The sequence below is a fragment of the Dermochelys coriacea genome, chromosome 19, assembly GCF_009764565.3.
Source record: "Dermochelys coriacea isolate rDerCor1 chromosome 19, rDerCor1.pri.v4, whole genome shotgun sequence".
Classification (NCBI taxonomy): Eukaryota; Metazoa; Chordata; order Testudines; family Dermochelyidae; genus Dermochelys; species Dermochelys coriacea.
Window position 1 is genome coordinate 5,896,100 of NC_050086.2, and position 21,804 is coordinate 5,917,903.

Sequence of the window (21,804 nt, forward strand, 5' to 3'; positions counted from 1 at the left end):
TGCTGGGGAGGGTTATGTGGGTGTTTGGGAAGGTGTTAGGGAGGGAGATGGGGGCGTGGGCGACTGTTGGAATTAGTGGTGTGTCGAGGTGTGTTGGGCTGGGCGGGGGGGGGAGTCAGGCATTTGCAAGTGCTGTGGGTGGTGTGCGGGCGTGCGCACTGAGGCCAGAACGAGGGGGTGTTGGTGGGAGGCTGTTGGCTGGCTGGGTTTATTGGGGGGAGGTGTCACACTGAGGCACAGGGCTGTTTGCTGAAGGGGCCGAGCGCTGTGTATTTGGGGGGGTGGGGAAGTGGTGAGTGGCATTGAACGCGTGCCAGGCTGGCGCCCTCCCTGGAATGAGGAACCAAAGTACATTGCAGGACCCTGTGGGGAGGGCAGAGGCCAGAGAAAGGATGGCAGCCAGACAGGGCTACTCCCTTCGGGGTGGGGTTCGGTAAGAGCTCTTCCTCTGGCGGTGCCCCAGTTGGGGGGGGCAGCTCATCTCTGGGAGCCACTGGACTCTGTGGGGTGGGGGCTGTATGGCAGAAGACTCTCCCAAGAGACCCCCTGTCTGAATACGTTTCCTTTGCTTGAAGAAAAACACAGGGTGGGTTTAGTTCTCGTGAGAGCGGGAGGCTGCCGGAGCCTGGCACAGGCTGGAATAGTTGTACCAGCCTGCCCTGCCCTCTGCTATTCCCGCCCTGGGGCCTCGCGTGCAGCTCTGCTGGTGCCCCTCAAGCCCGATCCGCAGCCCCTCTGCTCTTCCACCCCTGAGCTTCTGCGCTGAGTGCAGAGCGCCAGGCTGCGGGGCTCGGTTGCAGGCCGGGTGTTGGGTGTGTGCTTAGAAGCAGCTGGGACTGCAGCTGTGAAAAGCTGGTGCAACTTGAGAGGCTGAGACCGGGATCCTGCCCCTATGGCAGTTAATGGCAAAACCCCCCTTGGCCCCTCATGGGTGCAGGATCAGGGATGGAGCAATGGGCAGAGGGGTGGGGGAGTAACTCCAGCACGCTCTGCGCCCGGGGAAGCATCCTTGGCTGTATGGACACTGGTACCTGTGTGGTGGGTGGTGTAAGCACTGACAGCCCTGTCCACCTGCCTTGTTCTCACTATTACACCGAATGATTTCCCCCCCCCCCCTGTTGGCACCACCCGTCCATGTTCCCAGGATGGCCGGACAGCCCAGCTGGGAGCACGTCCCGCCCTGACTCCTGGTCCTGCCTGATCTCTCCACTGAGTCAATTCTAGGCGCTGCTCTTGGGAAAAGCTCCCTTGGTCCGGGAAGACACTTTCCCTGCGGTGGAGGAAGGGAGTGCCCCTTCCTTGGGCTGGAGTGGAAGTGCGGGGAGGAGATGAAAGGAGGGGGAAGTGGGTCCAGTGCTTTGGGCCCAGCCTGCGGCGAGTCCCACTCAGACGCTTTGCCTCGCTCCGAGAGGCGTGGGTCGAACCCCAGGTTTGCACCCATCGAGCCGCCGGGGACACAGTGATCTGGTAACCCGCCCTGGAGGCCGGCTGTCCCCGCTGGAGGAGGGCGGTGTGGTCTACAACACCCCCTCGTGACGGGGCTCACAGTGGGACACCCAGTACGGCTGCTAGCTAGCTGAGCTCCCCTGCAGCCCTGCTGGGCTACTGCCTTCCAGGAAAGGCAGTGGCCAATGGGGAGCAGAGAGCAGCCCAGCCAGCCGGGAGGTGGGGATGCAGCCAGCTCAGACTGTCTGACACCAGGCGGGGTGAGCAGTTATCGAGGGTGGGGCGGCGGGGTTGGCGCAGGGGTGAGGGGCTGGCATGAAGGAGGGTGGCGAGGGGGCCAGGAGAGGGTGGTTTATGCTGCAGGTTTATGCTGCAGGAGGAGATCTGAGCCCTGTTGTGCCAGGTGCAGCCGGAGCGGGAGCCGGTCCAAGCAGACAAAGGAAGGATTGTTCCCCCATTTCACAGGTGGGGAACTGAGGCACTGAGAGACTGAGGGACATGTCCAAGGTCGCACAGGGAGTCAGTAGCAACAAACCCTTAGCTGCAGCCCTTCCAGGGAGGGTTGTTAAGCTGTGAGACAGGCACCCCAGATGCAGAACAAGACTGGGCTGAGCCCTAGGGACTGTGGAATGTCCTGTTTCTAGCAGGGTCTGATCCAGATCAACAGGTAGAGCCAAGAATAGCATGTTGGCCTCCACCACCCGCTCGGGGCGCTGCCAGGCAGACACAAAGGACACAAGCCTTCTGTGTTTCCACCTCTGGGTGGCTGCCCCGGCTTGCCCGCTTCCTGGGCCCGCAAGCCGCTTGGCTCAGGTTTGCGGCTGCCACGTGGTGACGTGGCCTCTGGGACTGGGGAGCTTGGAATGAGCCCTTGGAAGTGTTCCAGGTCCCCTTCCAGCTGGGTCAGCCCGTATCTGGCTGGTTTCTTGCCTGTAGGGGCCAAATGATTGCAGGGTGTGGGCCGACCGCCCTGCCCCCACAGCCAAAGTCAGGCCCCTCAACCAAAGCAAGTCTGGTTTCCCGAGAGCACTGAGCCCCTGCAGCTCCTTCAGCAGGCGTTGGGGGTGCAGAGCACCCTGGAATTCGGCTCCTTCCCGAGCAGGATAAAGGCGGCTGCACCTGTATATTCTGGCCCGGCTGCAGTACCAAGGGGGCATGAGAGACCTGAGGTCAGCAAGGGTTAATGCAGCGACCTGCCCTCTTTGGAGTGGACAGAGTAAAGGGCAACTGGATGGCATCTCTGTATCCGCTAGGCCAGGGCCAGGCCAGCAGCAGCAATGGGGGCTGCAGAGCAGGGATGAGATGCATTGGCACACTTGTCTGCAGGCCTGGAGTAGCAGGAAGGCTGTGGGTCGGGGCTGGAGGGGGGTTGAGCCTGGGGCTTGGATAGTAATGTGCGGGGCTGGGAGTGAGGGACCCCGGCAGAGTTGTGCGGGGCCCAGGACTGACACAGCCAGGGCTGGGAGCAAGGGGCCCCGGCAGAGCGGTGCGGAGCCCAGGACTGGCCCAGGAGGGGATGGGGGGCTGGAGGCTGGGAGTGAGGGGCCCCAGCAGAGCGGTGCGGGGCCCAGGACTAGCCCAGGAGGGGGCGGAGAGCTGGAGGCTGGGAGCGAGGGGCCCCGGCAGAGCGGTGCAGGGCCCAGGACTAGCCCAGGAGGGGGCGGGGGGCTGGAGGCTGGGAGCGAGGGGCCCCAGCAGAGTGGTGGGGGGCCCAGGAGGGGGTGGGGGGCTGGAGGCTGGGAGCGAGGGGCCCCGGCAGAGCAGTGCGGGACCCAGGACTGGCCCAGGAGGGGGCGGGGGGTTGGGAGCGAGGGGCCCCGGCAGAGCGGTGCGGGGCCCAGGACTGGCCCAGGAGGGGGCGGGGGGCTGGAGCGAGGGGCCCCGGCAGAGTTGCTTGGGGGAAGGTTGCCCAGCACTTGCCCCCTCTGTTCCTGGCTCACGTCCCCGAGCGCTCGACTCCCCTCCCCACGGCTGACTCTGCCTGGCTGGGTTCTGGGAGCGAGCTTGGCCCGTGGGCGGGAGCCGGGACCTCGGGGCTCCGCACCGTCTCCGCGAGCCAGGAAACCGGCAAAGCTAAACAAACCCCTGGCCCCGGGACCCCTCCAGCCGGCTACCCAAACCGGTGAACTGACAGTAAACCGAGTGTCGCCATGGTTACCAGTTCCAAAACCAAGAGCAAAACAGTCCCACGGGCAACAGCCCGGCTGGGGACTGACGGAAAAACCTGACGCCCCGAGCAAGCCCCGGGCAGGCAAGCGAGGGGCAGGAGGCTCCTTCCCCCTTGTGTCGTCTCCATCGGCTCCTGGAAGAGTCGCGGCCGGCACCTTGCAAAGCCGAACCAGCCGGCCAGCTCCCCCCCGTGCCAGGGAGCAGGGTGGAGCGGCGCCAGGTTTCCACGCCGTTCAGAATCACGACCGAGCGCGTGATGGGGGAGAGGGGCTCACAAGTGGGGTTGCCTCTGGCTCGCCCTGGGGCACATGGCAAGGGTCGGACGGCTCCGGGGGTTGGGCCAAGTCTTCAATCCCCTTCCCTTGGGTTTGCTCAAGGGTGGGAGCACATGAAAAGGAGGGACTCAGAGGAGCAGGATGCATCTGATCCAGGGGTTAGGCTCAGCCTTGCTGCTGGGTTTTAACTGACTCCAGGGCTGTCCAATTTCACTGGCACTGATCCAATTAGCTGCCTGGTAGGGGAGAAAAGAGCCAGAGCTTGGCCTCCATGGCTTCTCCTGCGTGGCTAGGATTGAGGGGCCGGATCCGCTGGGGCTGGGGGCTGCACTGTTCCCACCCTGACCCAGAACCAGACCCCCGCCTCTAACCTTCAGTTCCTTTCGATTCTGCCGCAGGTGGGGAGAAGAGAGGACGCCCCAGGGGCAGACTCAGAAGTACTGGGTGAGTGTCGTGCTGGCCATGAAACACCCTTGTAATCGCAGCCCCCCTGTGCTGAGGGCTGCATGGGTAGGGTTGAGAGTGGTGGGAAGGTCAGCGTCCCACCGGCGCTGCGTGGCTTCCCGAGTCCTGGTGACGCTGCAGAGGTGCCATCAACCCCCCCCAGGCTATGTGCCCTCAGTATGGGGCCAGTCCTCGAGCTACCGTCTTGAGGCTGGCTGCAGATCTCACACCTGGGCAAGGAGGTTTGTTGTGTGATGGGGCACTGTAGAGGCCAGACGTGGGCATGCTAAGGCTCAGGATTCAGATCAGGAGCCAGCAGCTTTATTCAGCGTATGTGACGGGGCTGCGGGTCTCCTCAGGACAGACCAGCAATTCCCAGCTGGCACGTACTGCGGCTGGCACAGAACCAGGGATGGAGCCATTGCAGGGCAGCCTCTTCAGTTGTTCCAAAATTTGGGTCAGAACCAGGGAAGGGAAGGGGTGCTTTCCAGGGCACTGCTGTGTGCGGGTGCGGCTGTCTGACTGCGTGTGGCAGGCTGGCTGGCTGTGTGCGTGTGTCTGTGCGTGAGTGCATCTGGCTGTGTGCATCTGTCTGTCTGTCTGACTGTGCCCACGTGTGTCTGGCTGTGCCCACGCAGGTCTGGCTGGCTGCATGCATCTGGCTTTGTGTGCATCAGGCTGGCCATGTGTGTGCATGTGTCTGTGTGCTTGCATATCTGGCTGTGCATGTCTCGCTGTGTGCAGGTGTCTGTGTGTGCGTCTGGCTGTATGAGTGCATCTGTCTGTGTGTGTGTCTGTCTGTGCGTGCGTGTGTCTGTGTCTGTATGTGTGTCTGTCTGTGTGTCTGTCTGCCTGTGCGTGCATGTGTCTGTGCGTGCGTGTGTCTGTCTGTGTGCATCTGGCTGGCTGCATGCTTGTACACATGTACTGCACCCAGACTCGGCTGCTAACATCTTTTAACGTCTTTTTCTTGCCTCCCTGCAGGTGGCTGCAAACTCCTGGGGCAAGCACTGGGGAGAGGACGGCTACTTCCGCATCGCCCGGGGTGTCAATGAGTGCGAGATCGAGACCTTTGTGGTGGGCGTCTGGGGCCGTGTCAGCATGGAGGACATGCGGCGCCGGAAGTGAGCCAGCCGGGTGGCCCCGCGTGGCACGGGGAGGCCTTTCCTCCCACAGCCCCGACGTGCTCCTTGAAGCCCAAGTGTGATCTGGACCCAGCCACAGGCACCTGCAGCAGACTCTGACTCTGTCACTACCCCCAAGGGACCCCGAAGGATCCCCAGTCGGCCGCCAGCCTCTCCCAGGACTAGGTAGGGCTCTGGGAGGCCTGGCACCACGGGGACCTGGGAGGATCCCTGAGGACTCACGGAGCTGCCACCAAGGAATGTCTTCATAGCATGGGCCTTGCCCTCTCCTGGTAACGGACCCTCGGCCCTGACCAATTCCTAGCTGGAGACGTGCTGGGACCTCCAGGCCTGTTCCCCTCTGGGACGCTCCTTAGTGAGAACGGGGGCCTGTTTACACTACGCGGGCAGGGTTTTGGGCCATGGCTTCTGCTGTGGGGCTGGGGTGCCTCAGGCCCTGCCATGTAGCGGGGACAGGCCAGTGGAAATCAGATCGGTCTGTCACCCCACCCTTTTGGGAACGATGCCGCTGCCTTCGAGGGTCCCCCCTGCCCCAGCCCCATCACCCATCGCTGGGCTTTTCCCCAGAGATAAAGAGGGGGCCCTAGGGCTTCCTGGACCTCCAGCTCTCCAGAGACCAACCTGTAGTTAACTCTTTCATCTCCCTGGGGGCAAGGGGTGCCACTGAGCCATGCCCTTGTCATCCCAGTGGCAGGGTGTTTGCCCCTTTGCCCCTTGCCAGTGGGCAAGGAGATGGTGCAGCCAGCCCGAGGAACCCCAGCCTTTCCTGAGAGCCTCTCGCATTACCAGGGAGCCGGGTTTCAGGGGTTACCACCAGCCACACTGCCGGGATGGAGCTGGGCCGGGGCAGGGGAGTAACTGACGTGCTGCCATTCTTCACCCTGGTCATCTCTAGCTTTCCCATCATCCTAGAGGTTCCCTCCTCCCCTCCCCCCCCGCACCCTTGGGAGCCCACCCTGGTCTCCTGCCCAGTCCCACTCCAGTCCCCACGGGATCTCCGACCAACCTCCCAATTTCCCACGCACACCGGCCCTTCCACAGCCCCCTGCTTTGATCCTCAGTGTTTCACCTCCAAATGACCCCCATCTCGCACGGAGCCCTGTTGGGACCCGGGCAAGACTGGCTTTCTGCTGACACCGAGGCCACGGTGCGCTGGCCCGTATCTTATATGTGCTGAGCACTTGAAAGTGCGTCCCCAGCCCCCTGGCTTTTAACCATGGCCCCATGCTTTGTACCGGCCGGCAGGGTCTTAGTGCCTAATCCCGGCCTGGCTAAACAGGCTATTGTTGGGAGCCTGAGGTCGCTCGGATGTTGGTGCTTGACGCCCTCGCTGGCGCTGTCAGCGGCGCAGCCCGAGTTGTGAGAGTAAGCTGCAGCCTTTCATGTCAAAGAGGCGGAGGATTGTTAAACCAGCCCCGAGCTTCCGCCTGACCGGAGTGGTGGGGACGGGGAAGGGGCTTGAACTGCCTGCTCCAGCAGAGAAACCAGGAATTGCTCTTTGGCTCCAAATGGCTCTGGGAGACCCAGTGAACAGGCAGCTCTCTGCACTGATGCAGAGAAGCAGAAGCCCGTCAGCGTCAGGGGCGTTTGGATCTGGGGCGGGAGATGGAGCAAAACCAAATGGGACCCCGGCTCAATCCAGGGCAGAAACCCCGTGTCTGACACATGGCATTGCTGTGGCAAACTCTCACAACGGGCCCTGGTGTGGGTTTCCTCTCCCCTCCGTGATGCTACCCAGGCTGGACAGCTTGTCCTGCCTAGCCCTCCTTACCCCCTTGGATTTATTTTTCCCTCTCTGCCCAGCTGCTGCCCCCCTTTCAGCAAATCCCCATTGTCCAGCTCAGAGCTTAGCTGCAAAAAACATCAAAAACTGTGAAATCCTTCCCGTCCCACCCCGGCTCCGGGCCCATCCCTCAGGCTTCCTGGCTGCGCTGGGATCAGTTTCTCCTTGTTCAAGAAGCGGCGTTGAAGTTAAGGAAAGAGCCAGCTCTTCTCTCAAAGGCCTTGAGCCTTTAAAGAGCGCTGTGTGAGAGCACATGCAACACCTCCCTCCCCGTGTGCAAATGGGTGTTTGCACAGCCAGCCATGCCTTTTTGTTTTGCACAAGCGGGCATTGCTCACTAGGAGATGGAATTTGCCCTTGCGCAAATGTGGTAGCACACAGCCTCTGGATCACTTGAGCCTGCCCTACGTGCTTGTGCTGCCCTGGGGTGAATTTCACACATGGGGCATTTGTGCCTTTAATGCCTGTGTCTTAGTTCTGGATCCAGATAAAACAGGGCCCCAAAGGAATGGTGTTCTTCCACCTGCTGCACAGCTGGCTTCAAGCCAGGATTCTCCGCCGGGGCAGCTTTGTGCTGCGCCGAACTGGGAGGTGTCTCAGCTTATAGCTGGGCGACTCCAGAAAGTAATCGAAACTTCTCCCCAGCCTGTCACTTTCCAGAACAGGTACGGAATCTGCCTTTTCCCTATGGTGCTAAAGGGCCCAGCCCAGGAAAATGTCCAGTACCAGGGGCCTTGATTTGGGGATTTTATCCTTCTGTCGCTGTCAGTGGCTAAGCCTGCCCCCGCTTTTTGACTTCAGTGGGAGCTGCACGTTGCAATGTTTGCTGATGTACTCACAGCTTCAGCCGGGAGCAGGGGAGGGAGGCGCTCTGTGTCTCTCTCTCCTGATCCAAAGGGGAGTTACTCTCAGCCCAACGTCCCCGTCCACATGTCAGAGAGGAGAGCAGGTGTCCGAGATGTGGCAGATGCTTTGTCAGGACAATCTGGGTCTTGAGGCTGTGCTGGCCAGTCTTAACAGTGAGTCTGTATCCGGAGACAGAACAAGACCGCAATCTATCTGCCTAGCTAGCGGTCGGGCTGTACGGAGGGGTTGTATTTTAAGAGTCTTTTGTATTTATTGTGCTTTTTATTATTTGTACCTAAATTTATTGAAGCCTCTCACCAGCACAACTGTGTCTTTCTTGCCCACCACGTGGGCCTCTTTTCCATTGGTTACCGCTGGCTATCCCTGGGGGTCATTAGCCCGCTCCAGCCTGCTGCCCTTGAAATTCAGGCTTGGGTGGGCCATCGAGTCAGAGATGGTAAAGCCAGAAGGAACCGTTATGATCAGCTAGTCTGTATAGCCCATCCCACAGACCTCACCCGATGATGGCTGAATTGAGGCCATATCTCACAACTGAGCTAGAGCACCTTGTTTTAGAATGACACCCCCCACGCCCCTGCTTGATTTAAAGCCTACAAGCGTGGAGCCTCCCCTCCGCCCCCTGGTAAATTCCATTGGTGAATCATCTTTGGTGTTAAAAATTGGTGGCTGAATGTGTCTGGCTTCATCTTTTAGCAGGTGAATCTCATTCTACCTCTGTCTGCTGCATTACAGTGCCCTCTGCGCTCAGAAACCACCTCCCCAGCTAGCCAGTGTTGCATTTCATTCCTTTTAGTAGCCATTCAGAGTTGAAGATGAACCAGGGTGGCCCCCTCATCCCAGGTGCTGCACTGACAGGTTAAGACTGGACTGAGGCACCGTCGGAAGGGTGTAAATGAAAACAAAGGCTAAAATCAAATCCCGTGAAAGATCAATTTGAACTTTGCCATTGACCAGCTGTAAGCCTGTGTCCAAACCTCTCATGCTTCAGGGCACAAGCCTACCTCGACCTGGCAACAGTCAGGAAGGAACTTCCCCTAAAGACAGATGATTCCATAACTGTCCATCGGGAGGTTTCCTTGTGCCTTCCTCTGATCCAGCTGGCACTGGCTATTATTAGCAGCTTGGTTGCCCCTTCCCCATCCAGTCTGACAAGGCTTGTGTCCCTCAGTTAGCTGGGACATAGGCACCCTTGGATCAAGGAAACGGCCCATGGTTTTGCTGGACGCTGCTCTCAGGGCTTGGCTCTTGCTGGTGCTCTGAACAGCTGCAGGGCTGTAGGCGGTGAGAAGCTGCTGACGAGCACTGAGCAGACAGCGGGCTTGGCCGGTCCTGTGTGCTGGGTGAGAAGGAGGTGGGAAGAGCCTTGTTTAACCAGCAGTGGCCATGGCCTGGTATTAGTACAGCCCCGTGGGTGCCAGGGGGAGACTGGAGCCTTTTCTTTTCCGCCCTGCTCCCCATACCACTGGGGTGTGGGCAGGCTGGGGTAAAGGAGCAGCTGGCTCCACCCGTCCTGAGATGTGGCACCGTGGGCTTTCCCTGTGGGCCAATCTCCAGGCGCTCGAGCCCAGAAGCGGGCAGGCCCAGGGTCTTCCCTGTGCACAGCCATGCAAGAGACCTCTCCCCAGCACCCAAGCCCTCACTACCCATCGGAGCAGCCCCTCATCGGGGCCTCGCACCGCCCTGCTGCACCAATGAGCAGCGTTTCCTTTTGCATCTCCTGCTCAGTCAGTGGATTTTCCATTCCCTCTCCCCTGGTTCCTGGCCGTGATTGTTCTCCGAGGCCTGGCAAGCGCCCCAGGCCTGACACAGGGAATTCTTCACATGGCTGCAGCTACCCCGCCAGGGCTTACGCAGGCAAAGCTGCTGGCTTTCTGCCTCATTAACCGCCCCCCCTGCAGGTGGCGGAGTCCCCCTAGGTGTGCCGGAGGCTGGTCCTGGACTACGACGGGGGACTGGGTGGCTCCCCGAGTGGGTGCTCCAGGAGGTGGGGGCAGCCTTATCGCCCACCTCTTGGGTTTTCCTTGAACGGGTCCTGCGAGAGGGTGCTCCCACCCGCCCCTCATCCCAGGGCCTCCAGACTTTGTCATCGGGTCCCTGCAAGCCCCCCTCCCCGTGGCCTCCCCGAGCCGGTGGCGCGCCCTGCAGCCAATTCGTTTCCGAACTGCGTCAAGGGAACAACTTTACACGTTTGTGCGCCATATGTTTCACTTGCTCACCCTCGTGTCCCACCCCGATAGCAAGTGGCAGGACCTACTACCACTTGCAGAGGGTGAGGAACCCCTGTGGGCTGCGGAAAAAACACCCCCGCAACGCTGCTTGCTGAGGGGTGGGGGTGCTGTCCCAGCAGATGCCCACAGCTTAGCCCCAAGCCTTTGGAGACCAGGGATGGACAGGCACATGGGCTGCAGTTTTGAGGACACACACACACACACCCCTTCCCTGGCACAGGGGCTGGCTGTGTTTGTAGGGTCATGGACGTGGCCTTCGTCACATGCCTGCCCCGGGGGGGGGGGCAGGGTCATGCAATGCATGACACACTGTTTGCTGCATGTGGGTGCGGGGCGGGGGAGCTGCTCCCCGCACCGGGCTGGCTCTGCCAATGCTGGGTGTGCGGCAGGGCCATGGGGCAGGTGCACTCCAGGCCATCAGCGCTCGGCTCCTCGGGCTGGCCCCTCTGTCACTGAAACCAAGGAAGAAGCTTAACAGGTGACATCCCCCCCACACCCCTGCTGCCACTCCCCCCCCCCACACCTTGCCCTTCATTCGCCCTCTCCACACAAGAGGGCAAAGGGGAGGGCCCTGCTCTCCCCACCTTGCCCCTCACTCCCCCCGCCCCCCGCGTGAGGTCAGCACCTAGAACGAATGCGCTGGTGAGATAAAGGACCCGTCATTGTCTTGCTTCCTGTTTTGCCAGGACACGGTGACCCCTGGGAAATCCTGGTGCAGCACACACGCGCAGCCCGCGCCAGGAACGTGCAGCCAGCCATATGAGCGGGGGGGGGGGGCTCCATGCTGGGTCCAGTGGTTCAAAGGTGTCAACACAGAGCCATGCTAAGCTAGGTGTGCTGACACCCCCACCAGCCCCCGCAGGAGAGACACCTGACACACACGGTCTGATCGCCTGCACAATCACACGCCCTGGCTGCGCAATGCAGATGAGCCGCACCAGCCTTCGCTATGGGCCAGCGCGCACCTGGGGAGGGTGCCTGGCACCCCCACTGATGGCCAGCTCCAGCCCACCCCGGTCCATGGCTCCCCTCTGTTCAACACTAGGCCGAAAGGTGGGGACCACATGTTAGCTGGGGCTGGCAGTTTGTAATTGGCAGAGCGGGATGTGTGTGTGCGCGCGCGCGCATACTGGGGCCATGTGTTGGGGGGGGGGGCATACGCATTAGTGCTGTGGCTGTGGCTGCAGTGGTACTTTCGGGGGGGGGGGCACGCGCGATGCACCGCGCTGGCAACAGGGCGCCCGGGGAAATCTTGCAAAAAGAAAAGCAGTACTTGTGGCACCTTAGAGACTAACAAATTTATTAGAGCATAAGCTTTCGTGAGCTACAGCTCACTTCATCGGATGCGGGGAAATCTCGTTAGTCGTCATGCAGCGGCCTGGTAGTAATTCCCAAACCTGACTTGGCAGCTTGGCTCACTGCCCCCCCCCCAACTGAGCAATGGGGGGGGGGGGGAGGCCTGCAAGGGGGGAGGGCACTCAGCAGAAAGGCCATGGTGGGAACAGGCTGGCCCCGCCCCCAGCCCCAGCCCCATGGAGCAGCCAGTGGTTTATTTGCTGCCCCCCCTCCCCCCCCACTTCTGCAGCAGAAAGGCAGCAAGAGGAGAGTGCCACCTGGTGGCTGCACTCTGCATGTGCATGGGCCCAAGCAGCATCAGCAGCCCAAGGGAGGTGCAAGTGTGTGATGTGGTCAGGCGGCGTTGGCTGGGCTCACGCCACAGAGCACCCTACATCACGGAGCCATGGACCAAAGGCTGGCAGGGTCCCCCTGCAAAGCCGGGGGCAGGAAGAGCTAATGGCCTGGACAACTGCCAGGCTTCCCTCCTGCCATAACCGAGGAGCCGGTGCGCCCCAGCCTTGCTGTCCCAGCCCGCATGACCGTGAACAAGCAGGACACCCCCGCAGTGCTGTGCTGGCCATCGCATGGGGAGTGTGTGGTGCATTTTAGATGGACTGAGGGGTCAGTGCTGGCCTTTCCCCTGGTAGGTGCTGGGTTAAAGCCCCAGCTGAGGGCACAGCCAGTAGGGAATGGCTGGGATCACAAGAGGTGCTGGCCCATATGTCCTGAGTCACACATACACACACCCCAGCCCTAGACTAGAATGAGTTACAGAACCAGTGGAACAGAGCCAGCGCGAGTCTTGCGAGTGGCATATTCCTGGCATGCAGCAGGACAGACTTTGGGCGTTGCACTGGCTGGGGAAGAAGGCAGGCAGGAGGGCCCAGTGGGGAGGGGCTAGCTGGCACCCTGGAGCTCTGGCTTTAAGGCCTGGCGGCCCCACAAATTCCATGTGCAGCTGTGAGCAAACCCCTGAGCTCACAACCTGACAGGTGTTTAGGCTCCTCACTGCCATTGCAAGCCGGGCCTCACTGCCCAGCTGCGAACTGCTGCCCATTGCATAGGCCTGCCTGTGGCATGGGGGTGAGGAGAAATCTGTCAGACGGTGAGGGGGCTGTATACTGCAGTAAGTGTGGGGGGGCAGAGAAGGAGCTAAGGTAGCAGGACGCAGGTGCTGTGGGGAAGGCCTGATGTCCCCCCCCCCCCCCCCCCCGACCCCTTGGAATACCAGGGAGTGCTGCTGATCAGCAATGGGGGTTGCACAGCACCTGCCACTAACCCGTGCCTACCCTTCTTCACCCCAGCAGCTGAAAAGCCGGGTGTGCAGGACAGCGGGCACGGCCTCGTGCTGCGTCCACCAGGTGGTGCTACAGGCGTAAAAATGGCCGTGGGCCTGCTGAAATGTCATTGGATGTCAACGAGCGGCTTCCCAGTGAGGCTGCTGGGTTCGGGCTGTTGGTTCATCGCAGTCAACTCACGATTCACTGCAAAAAATCATGGGGATTAAAAAAAATCAGTCATAATTAATTGCAGTTTCAATTGCACTGCTGAACACCAACTGAAATGTATTAAATATTTTTTTTGGATTGTTTTTCTACCTTTTCAAATATTGCGATTTCAATTACAACACAGAATACAAAGTGTGCAGGGCTCACTTGATATTATTTTTTATTACAAATAGCTGCACTGTAAAAATGAACAAAAGAAACAGTATTTGTCAAGTACCGTTGTGCAATCTCTTTATTGTGAAAGTGTCGACAAAACAGCGTGAAACTTTAGAGCCCACAAATCCAATCAGTCCTATTTCCCGTTGAGCCAGTCACTCAGACAAACACATCTGTTTACATGTACAGGAGAGAATGCTGCCCGCTTCTGATTTATAACGTCACGAGAAAGTGAGAAAAGGCATTCACATGGCACTTTCGTAGCCACCATTGCAAGGTATTTATGTGCCAGATATGCTAAACATTCATCTGCCCCTTCATGCTTCAGCCGCCATTCCAGAGGACGTGCTTCTATGCTGATGACGCTCGTTAAAAAAATAATGCGTGAATTAAATTTGTGACTGAACTCCTTGGGGGAGAATTGTATGGCTCTGGCTCTATTTTACCTCCATTCTGCCATATATTTCATGTTATAGTAGTCTTGGATGATGACTGAGCACATTGTTCATTTTAAGATCACTTTCACTGAAGATGTACCAGGCTCTGCCAGATCAGTGGCTCAGGGCAAGCTGGAAACGGGGACTGGAGGAAGGGTCTTGCAAACAAGGCTGGGCTGGCAAAGAAATGGAGTAACAGGTTCAGTTGCTGTAGGGATCCCAAGCAGCCGACACTGATCACCGGGGTTCCCGCTAACAGCATGCGTGGGGCCCAGGACTGGAACGGCCCTGCAGCTCCAGCAAGGAGCTCAGAATGCTGGACCGAGGCAGCCACCGGGCTGCACCTGCATCTGTTGAGCTAAGAACATAGCCCTGCTCGCTCGGCCAGGACAGAGCAAGCACCTAACAGGTGCTGGTGAGTTGATGAGTGGTCACAGAAGGGCCTGGCTACCTGGATTTCTGGGTCCTATGCCTGATATGAGTAATTACTTGAAACAATGTGCCTGAGCAATTTTGGGCCTTGGTTTCCCCATTTGTAAAATAGCAATAATAGCACTGATCTATCTCATATGGGGACAGGCCTTGACAACGAATTGTTTGCAAGCTAATTTGGCAGAGTCTAGGGCACCCTCTGGTAACTTGAAATGGACAATCCATGAAAGACGAGCCCCCTCGATTTTGAAGGATTGCTGCTGATGATGGATGATCAAGCTTAGGTTGTTCATTGCTCCCCTTCAGATCTAATGCTTCCCTGAGCCTTGGCCATGGTCTGACTTCAGAAGAGATAAATTGTCTTTTATTTGCTAGTCACGATAACAAAACAAAAAAAATCCCAGCTAGGCCAAGGCTGTTCGAGAACTAATCCAGCAAGGAGACAAGAGATAGCAGTGTCTGTGCATTCAACTGAGCAGCTGGCAAAAGCCCCTAGAGGGAAGCATGCAGTCTGTAGCATGGAGATAGTAATCCAGCCTTTGGCTGTTTAGACGGGACGCCCTTCGTGGCAGGAACTGGCTCTTGCTCCGTGTACACGTGGGGGCGGATTTTCAAAAGAGCGCTGCTAATTTAGGCACCCAGTTAAGAGCTAGATTTCCCAGTGCTACCCTTATGGCACGTGCAGTGAAAATCTGGCCTATGGTCCCCCGCACAAACGAGGTCTGATCGCAGGCAGAGCCGCGAACCACTCCTGCAATACACAAAACAGAGTTTTCGTTTTAGCTCTTTGTTTTCTCATGCTCAGAACACTGCAAAACAGCATCTTTGAGGGCTGACGTTTTCCATGCTTGGTCTCTCCCCAAAGGTGAATGGGGGTGGAAAGGCTGAGCTAAATTCCTCTAGCTGCTTTTCAATTATGGGAGAGTGCGTGAAGGTGGAGGGGGGATGGAAATACACTTTTCCTACTGTAAAAAAAAATTTTAAGCACACCCTGTTTAATAAACAGTTACAGCAAACCCCCACATTAGACACTAGCAACTCAGCACGGGCCCTGTCCAGGTTGAAGTCTTGTGCTGACATGACATGGAATCAAAGATCTGCTGGAAAGGAAGCAGTTATTAAAGACGACACCGACAGACCCAGATACAAGCTCCCACACAGATTAAGCTCCAACTCTGTCTCCTGTGTTTACCATGTCTGGAATGCCATTGAGCACACAGCAACATCTACTGGCCGACTAATATACTGCAAGGAAACCTAGCAAGACAGCCACCTTTCATTAACTGGGAATAGGGAGGAAAATATTCAACAAAAGAAGCCACTGAAAAATCCTCCCGGAGAAGCTTTAACTCCCGGAGACAGGTTCCACTGTGATCAGCAGACAGATGGTTTCAAAAAAGAAATTCTTACCCCTGGGCAAGAAAGTTGGTGGCCACCTGGCTACTGTACCTGTAAAAGAAAAAGCAAAGAGTAGGTAAAAGCCAATCACCACGTGCAGGGGATCCCCAGAAGAATGGCTGTCAGTTGCTTCTACTGCAGGTCGCCTTGTACTAGATTTGGGAAAATACGAATGACTGTCCGCAAGTGACTGTGGGGGGGTGTCCATCCACTAGAAGGTAGTGGTGTAATCAGCGCTACTCAGCTGTGTGCCACAGACCCTATACAGCCACACCTAGTGGAGAGTCTCCTGCAGCCCACGTAGTAGAGTGCTATGCTTTCTGGAGCTGGACGATCAGATTTCTACCCCCCTCCTGTGGCTGGGAAGTTCCAGACCACCACTGCACACCATCACATCCACAGCATCCTAGATGACCCCAAACTTAAGACAATGCCAAATGCACATCTGCATTACAATCTCGATTGCCTCAGAACCCAGCCCCACCCTGGCACTCCCCCGACAGGTGTCATTTCTACAAACAGAAGTAAAAGGTTAAAAATGTATCATTCTTGGACACTGCCAATTAACCAATCGCTGGGATCCTTTGTGGGGGACACAGTCTCCCCCGCTCCCCAATGCTATTAGCAGCTCCCAGCCCTGTGGGTGACGGTGTGTGCAGCACCCGGCCGCTCTGCTGGAGGGGACCCCATTGTTGGCCTTGCTGAAAAGCTTTCACAGCAGGGCTTTGATGCACTGCCTGCCCAGTGCCCGTGGGCCGTGCCTGCACTCATTAGCCTCTTGTGAGCCATGCCTTCGAGGCAGGCCAACATGCTGCCAGGGCACCAGGCAACTCTGGGCCCACCCCGGGTTTGGTCATGCAGTGCCCCCGATGGGTCCCCTAGCTGCTTTGGCCAGGGGCATGAAGGACCAAGGGTTGAGCAGCAGAGGGGAGCAGGAAGCCCTGGACACTTCCTCCCATCACGAGCAGCAGGAGGAATGCAGGTGGGTGAAGCCACTAACAGCAGCAAATGCTTCTGAGAGCAGCGTGACTGTCACGTGCAGCCAGCGTCCCCAGCTCCCCAGTGGGCCTGACATTTCCGCTGCCAAGCAATTAGCTCTTCTGCGTGTGGGGTAATTACCCTCTAGCGAGGGGGGGGGAACAGGCCAGCGGTGACAGCTCTTGCTGATGTATGGAGGCTGTGCATGGAGAGGGTCACGTTCCCCTCCTCTGTGCCTTACAAGGCTGCAAAGACCATGCAGCACTAAGAGTAGGGATAAAGGGTCCCGAGCGCACAGTAGACTGGGAGTGAGCAACTCCTTCCACAGCCAGTTTACACACACTGGCCTAGGCTCTGCGTTGCACTGGTGTGAAAGTGGAGTGACTTTCCTGGATTGGCATCGGGCGGTAACTAAGATCCAGAGCTCCCAGCTCAGATCTGCCCTCAGCCTCGTTCCAAGGGGCACAATGCACCCGCATCCCAAAGCGGCCTTCAAAGGTGCCTGAGACTGGAGGAGCAAGGGCTGCTGGGGGTTGGAATTAAGGGGTGTTGGCCAATCTGAGGGGTGAGGTCCCAGGGCTGGAATAGCAAGGTGTGTGGGGGCCAGTAGGTCAGTTCCAATGGCTCCCCAAGAGAGAAGCTACAGGGCAATCTGTGGAGCTGGAGATAGCCGGGCGGGGCTGCGGTAGCCAGGCAGGGGTGCATCAGAGCTGAGAGAACTCCTTCGGTGGGAAAGCCAGGGCAGCCGGCTGCCCTTCTTGCGGGGTGAGCGCGTGAGAAGCAACGCTGCTCCTTCATTCAGGCCTTCACAGCCTCCCTGCACTACTGGCACGGGCCCACCTGCCAGCTCCTCTGGGAATACAGTGGCCCTCGCAGCGGGGCGCTGGTCCAGGAGGACGTTTGCAGAGGGCCAAAGCCCACGGGGAGTCTGTGGGAGCTGGTGGCTTTTGCAACTCCCCCCATAAAGGGTCGAAGCAAGGGTGGCCACAGAGTACGTGGGGCTAGACCTCCTGCGAGGAGAGACTTTCTCCTCTCCCAGTCACAGGCAGTGACTTCTTGTGGGGGGAGGAAGGACCACTGCCCCCCTAGTCATCTGGTAGTGGCTCCACTGAGAGCATGGTAGCCAGCCAGCATCACAGGCTAGTGCAGGGGCAATAGAAAGGGGTGGGGCCCATGAAAACAACTTCATTAGAATCCCAGGGGCTGGGCTGGCAGGTCACTGACCCCCAGACCCTGCTAGAGAAGGGGACAGGTCAGGCCGTAGAAAGATTTGTTCACTCCAGGTCTAATGTGCCCATGCACGCCTTCTGAGACTCTGGGCCTCTCTCTCCAGCAGCCAGGCATTCCCATCTTGGTTTTTATACTGTGCCCACCACCCTGGTGTCCGAGGGCTGTCCCACAGGTTCCTTTACACTGCCCAGACATGGGGCCATGGTCCTACATCTCCGGTGCCTAATCCGACCTCAGAAACATCACAGGAAGGAGCACGAAAAGAAGCAAATGTTGCCTTTCTGTTAGCCCAGGGGACTAGGGAATCCAGAGTCATAGGTTCTAGGCCCAGTCCTGCCCTAACTCACCATGTGACCAAGTCATTTGGTGTCTCAGTTTGTTCCTCTAAAATGGGAACCACCACCTGGCAGGGACAGCATGAGGTTTAAATATACTTTGGGCTACTCTGATGCAAGGTGATGTGATCATCATTGTCATCAACCAAGAACTCCACAGCTGAAAGGGAGCAACGCCTTATCACCAGCCCCATTCCCTGCTAATTCCCTCCCATGCAGGACGCAGTCATAACAGCATGGGCCACCCTCCACATTTTTTACAGCACAGCCATTGCTGCAGGATAGGATGGTATCTCGCCCATTTCGGCTGTGGTCTTTTTCTGGGGCAGCTGCCTGCGTGTGACCGCTCCTCCGTTTGCGTGGTATCAGACAGAGCCTCCGCAGCAGTGAGCTTAGCAAATAATAATATAACAAAATTGCAGCTACAGAGGAATAAAGCATCGGTTTCTATTTTTTCAGCAAGCCGAATGCTTCTATAGAAAGTGCTGAGATCTCGAACTAGCTCCCTGACGAGGAAGAAGGCTGAGAATGGAGGGAGGTAAATGTCAGGGGAGCTTCTGACCAAAAATAAGGGCCAATTACCACTGTAAAAATGCAACAGCACTTCAGCCTCAGCAGCAGTCTCTTCTCCAGATGGCAACCGATTGGCTCAGCATAGTGCTAACGAAGCACAAATAAACCATCCAACCTCATGGAAGAGCCGCAGCAAAGGGCCAGTTACAAGCTGAAATGCATTAGAAACACTGGACAAAAATCTATTTGTAAAACACCACAGCAGCCTTTCAAGGAGCTTCCATATGAGCTCGTCAGTGGTGGACAGAAAAGTGACTATGGAGAACGTGGCACTTTTTGAGGGCTTGGCTGGACTGGAGAAGTTTTTTCCCAGTGTAATGACATCAGTGGAGTGACACTCGTGCAACTCTGATTCAGATACTGCACTGGTGCCAAATGGGGCTTGCACTAGAGAGTGACTTGCCCTGATATGCACCAGTGCAAGACCCATCTTACTGCAGCCCTGCACACCTATGCGTCAGTGCAACTACATTGGTGTTAAAATACTCCAGCATGGGCAGGGCCTGGCTTTATGCAGCCACTCAACAGATCTAGGTCACTGCTGATCCACTGCCCGACGTCACAGCTGTTTCCTATCAAAGGGAAAGAGGTTCCCCAGCAGCACCTCTTTCAGTCTGACAAACAGCCTGGATGCAACCGGATGGCAACGACTCAGGCCAGAAATGCCAGAGCCTGAGTTTTTTCCATCCCATGTCACTGTCCCAATGTTTCCTTAGACATTTTGGATATTGGTGTAGGATCTTCCTTTAGCATGCAATTCACCCCTGCTGAGGGCAAGCAGCACACACCCGCTCTACTGCCTAAGTCCTCGCCCAGAACACCGGGCTTACGTGGGACTTCCATCATGCATTGGGCTTAGGGTGCCTATGTTTGCAGTTGCGACAGCTGCCTTCTTGGCCAACACCTGGGGGATTGAACCAGGGCCTCCCAGAACTAGAAGCATGAGCTGAGGAGTCAAGTGCAAGGCACAGCAATTGGCTAGTAGCCCTTTAAATAGTTTGAGATCCAGCTCATGGGCCACCAGGGCAGCTGTGGGTATGTCCACACTGCAGCAAGTGTCCTGAATTTCAGAGCCTGGGTCAGCTGACTCAGCTCCCAGGGCTCGGATTGTGGGGGTGATAAAATTGCAGGGTAGAGGTTCCTGTGTGTGGGGAGGGTCCCAGAGCCTGGACTCCAGCCTGAGCCCAATTCTATAGCCCTGAGCCCATCAGCTGACCAGGCCACCCACCATCATGCTGCGGTTTTTTTTAATCGCAGCAGAGACGTACCCAATGTGTCTATGTAGCTAGGCCTTGACTGCTTGTATGTAGCTACTAAACATGGTTATTTGGAACCCAGCTGCACCCGGGTGGTTTCCTCAGATTTGTAATGTCACAGAGGAAAAGATGCAACAGCAAGACTCCCGGGCTAGGGCTGTGACAGCCTCTGAGGATCGGGCACAGAGCCAGACCCATAACACGCTCACCGGCAACTGAGACCTCATCCCCTACAGCGGAGTGGATTGCTCTCATGCTGAGGCTGGAGGGGCAGCATGTTGGCTAAGCCAGACAGCCCCCCGGGGATTGCTCAGGGTGACCCACATGCAGCTGGCAGAGACCGTTAAAGGCAATAAAATGGAAGAAGAAGAAAATGACTTCTGAAGAGTTTTCTGCCAGCTGGTCAGTTTTGATAGCTTGCTCCAGGCTTTGCCTTCAGAATCTCACTTCGCTCCGGGTTCCCTGGTTGGAGGGGTGGGGAGGTGGGTGGGAGGGGGAAGAGGGAGGATTAATCGCCTTGTGTTAAAGTCAGATGCAAACAACAGAATCAGCAGAGGGGCCCAGGACTGCAGAGAGATTTTGAAGATGCTGAATTGTCCAATACACTGGTTTATTCTCATTCCGCTGCGAGAGGCAGATCTTACAACAGGAGAGAAGCCACATCTCACAGCAAGACCCAGTGAGTCAGCAGTTCTGTCGCTCCCAGGAACAGCTGGACGATGTCCTCTGGCCTGTGCTATGCAGGGCAAATGGCACGATCATAACAGTCCAGTCTGGCCTTAGAGGGGGCAGACCCTGAGCTGCTGTAACATTGGCCTAGCGAGATTGAAATGGAGCAACACCATTCACACCAGAGCGATAGAATGGAGACTAATGGCACCAGAAACCATTCTCGCTGTGAGTAACCCAAACAGACTGAGTTAGGGCTCCTTTCTCTACTACTTTAAACAGAACCTGAGCACAGGACAGGAGTGATGAATGATGCAAACCCTAGAACAGGTCCTGGAGCTCCGTGGATGCTGAAAATATTTTTGCTGGAGTTTTTAAACAGATGCGTTTCCACTTTGTTTTCAGGTGGGCTCTCCTCAGATGTTGTAGAAAATGGATCAGCCAGCAGGAATGGTCACTAAACCCCTATTCAGCAAAGCATTTGTACACATGCCCATCTCTAAGCACGTGAGCAGTTCCATGCACCAGATCATCAACAAATTGAAATCTGTGTAGCTTCCCCAGCTTCACATGAGCTAGGCCGACATCCGGTCCGCTGACTGCGACGAGACGGCTCACCGTTACTCACTCGCTTTGCTGGAGCAGCACCTTTTAAGCATAAGTTTGTCCTGGAGTTACCACACTAAATATTACAACAAACAAGAGCTTAAACCCACATGCTCCAGGGCGCAAGTCAACCTTTCATGAACAAGGGTCTGGAAGAAATTCCCTCTGTGGACAGGTTGCCCAAGAACTACCCACTGCAGGGTTTTTTTGCACCTTCCTCTGTAGCTTGTTCTAGTTACTGTCAGAGACAGACTACCAGTCTAGAGGGAACCTTGGTTTGATCTCGTAGGGCAATTCCTACAGACTGACATCATTTAAATAGCTGAAATCATATAATACACCATTTTTAAAATCCTATGACTGAAATTGACCAAAATGGACCAGGAATTTGGTAGGGCCCTACGGATGGAGAATCCACCATGACCATTGGTAAATTGTTTCAAGGGTTAATTATGTTCAGCATTAAAAATTTACCCGTTATTGCCAACCTGAATTTGTTTAGCTTCAACGTCCAGCCATTGGATGGTGTTA

General features: G+C 56.9%; 1 protein-coding gene across 3 annotated transcripts in view; it reads left to right on the forward strand.

Moving 5' to 3' along the window:
- The window catches only part of TINAGL1 (tubulointerstitial nephritis antigen like 1), a 44,270-nt gene extending 35,847 nt beyond the window's left edge, over positions 1–8,423 (forward strand). For all 3 annotated transcript variants that reach the window (XM_038377525.2, XM_038377524.2, XM_043505935.1), the window contains exons 11-12: positions 4,289–4,334; positions 5,319–8,423. In XM_038377525.2, the coding sequence (XP_038233453.1) occupies positions 4,289–4,334; positions 5,319–5,462 (190 nt within the window). In that variant the 3' untranslated portion in view covers positions 5,463–8,423. The remainder of the gene's footprint in view (positions 1–4,288; positions 4,335–5,318) is intronic.
- The last annotated feature ends 13,381 nt before the right edge of the window (positions 8,424–21,804 follow it).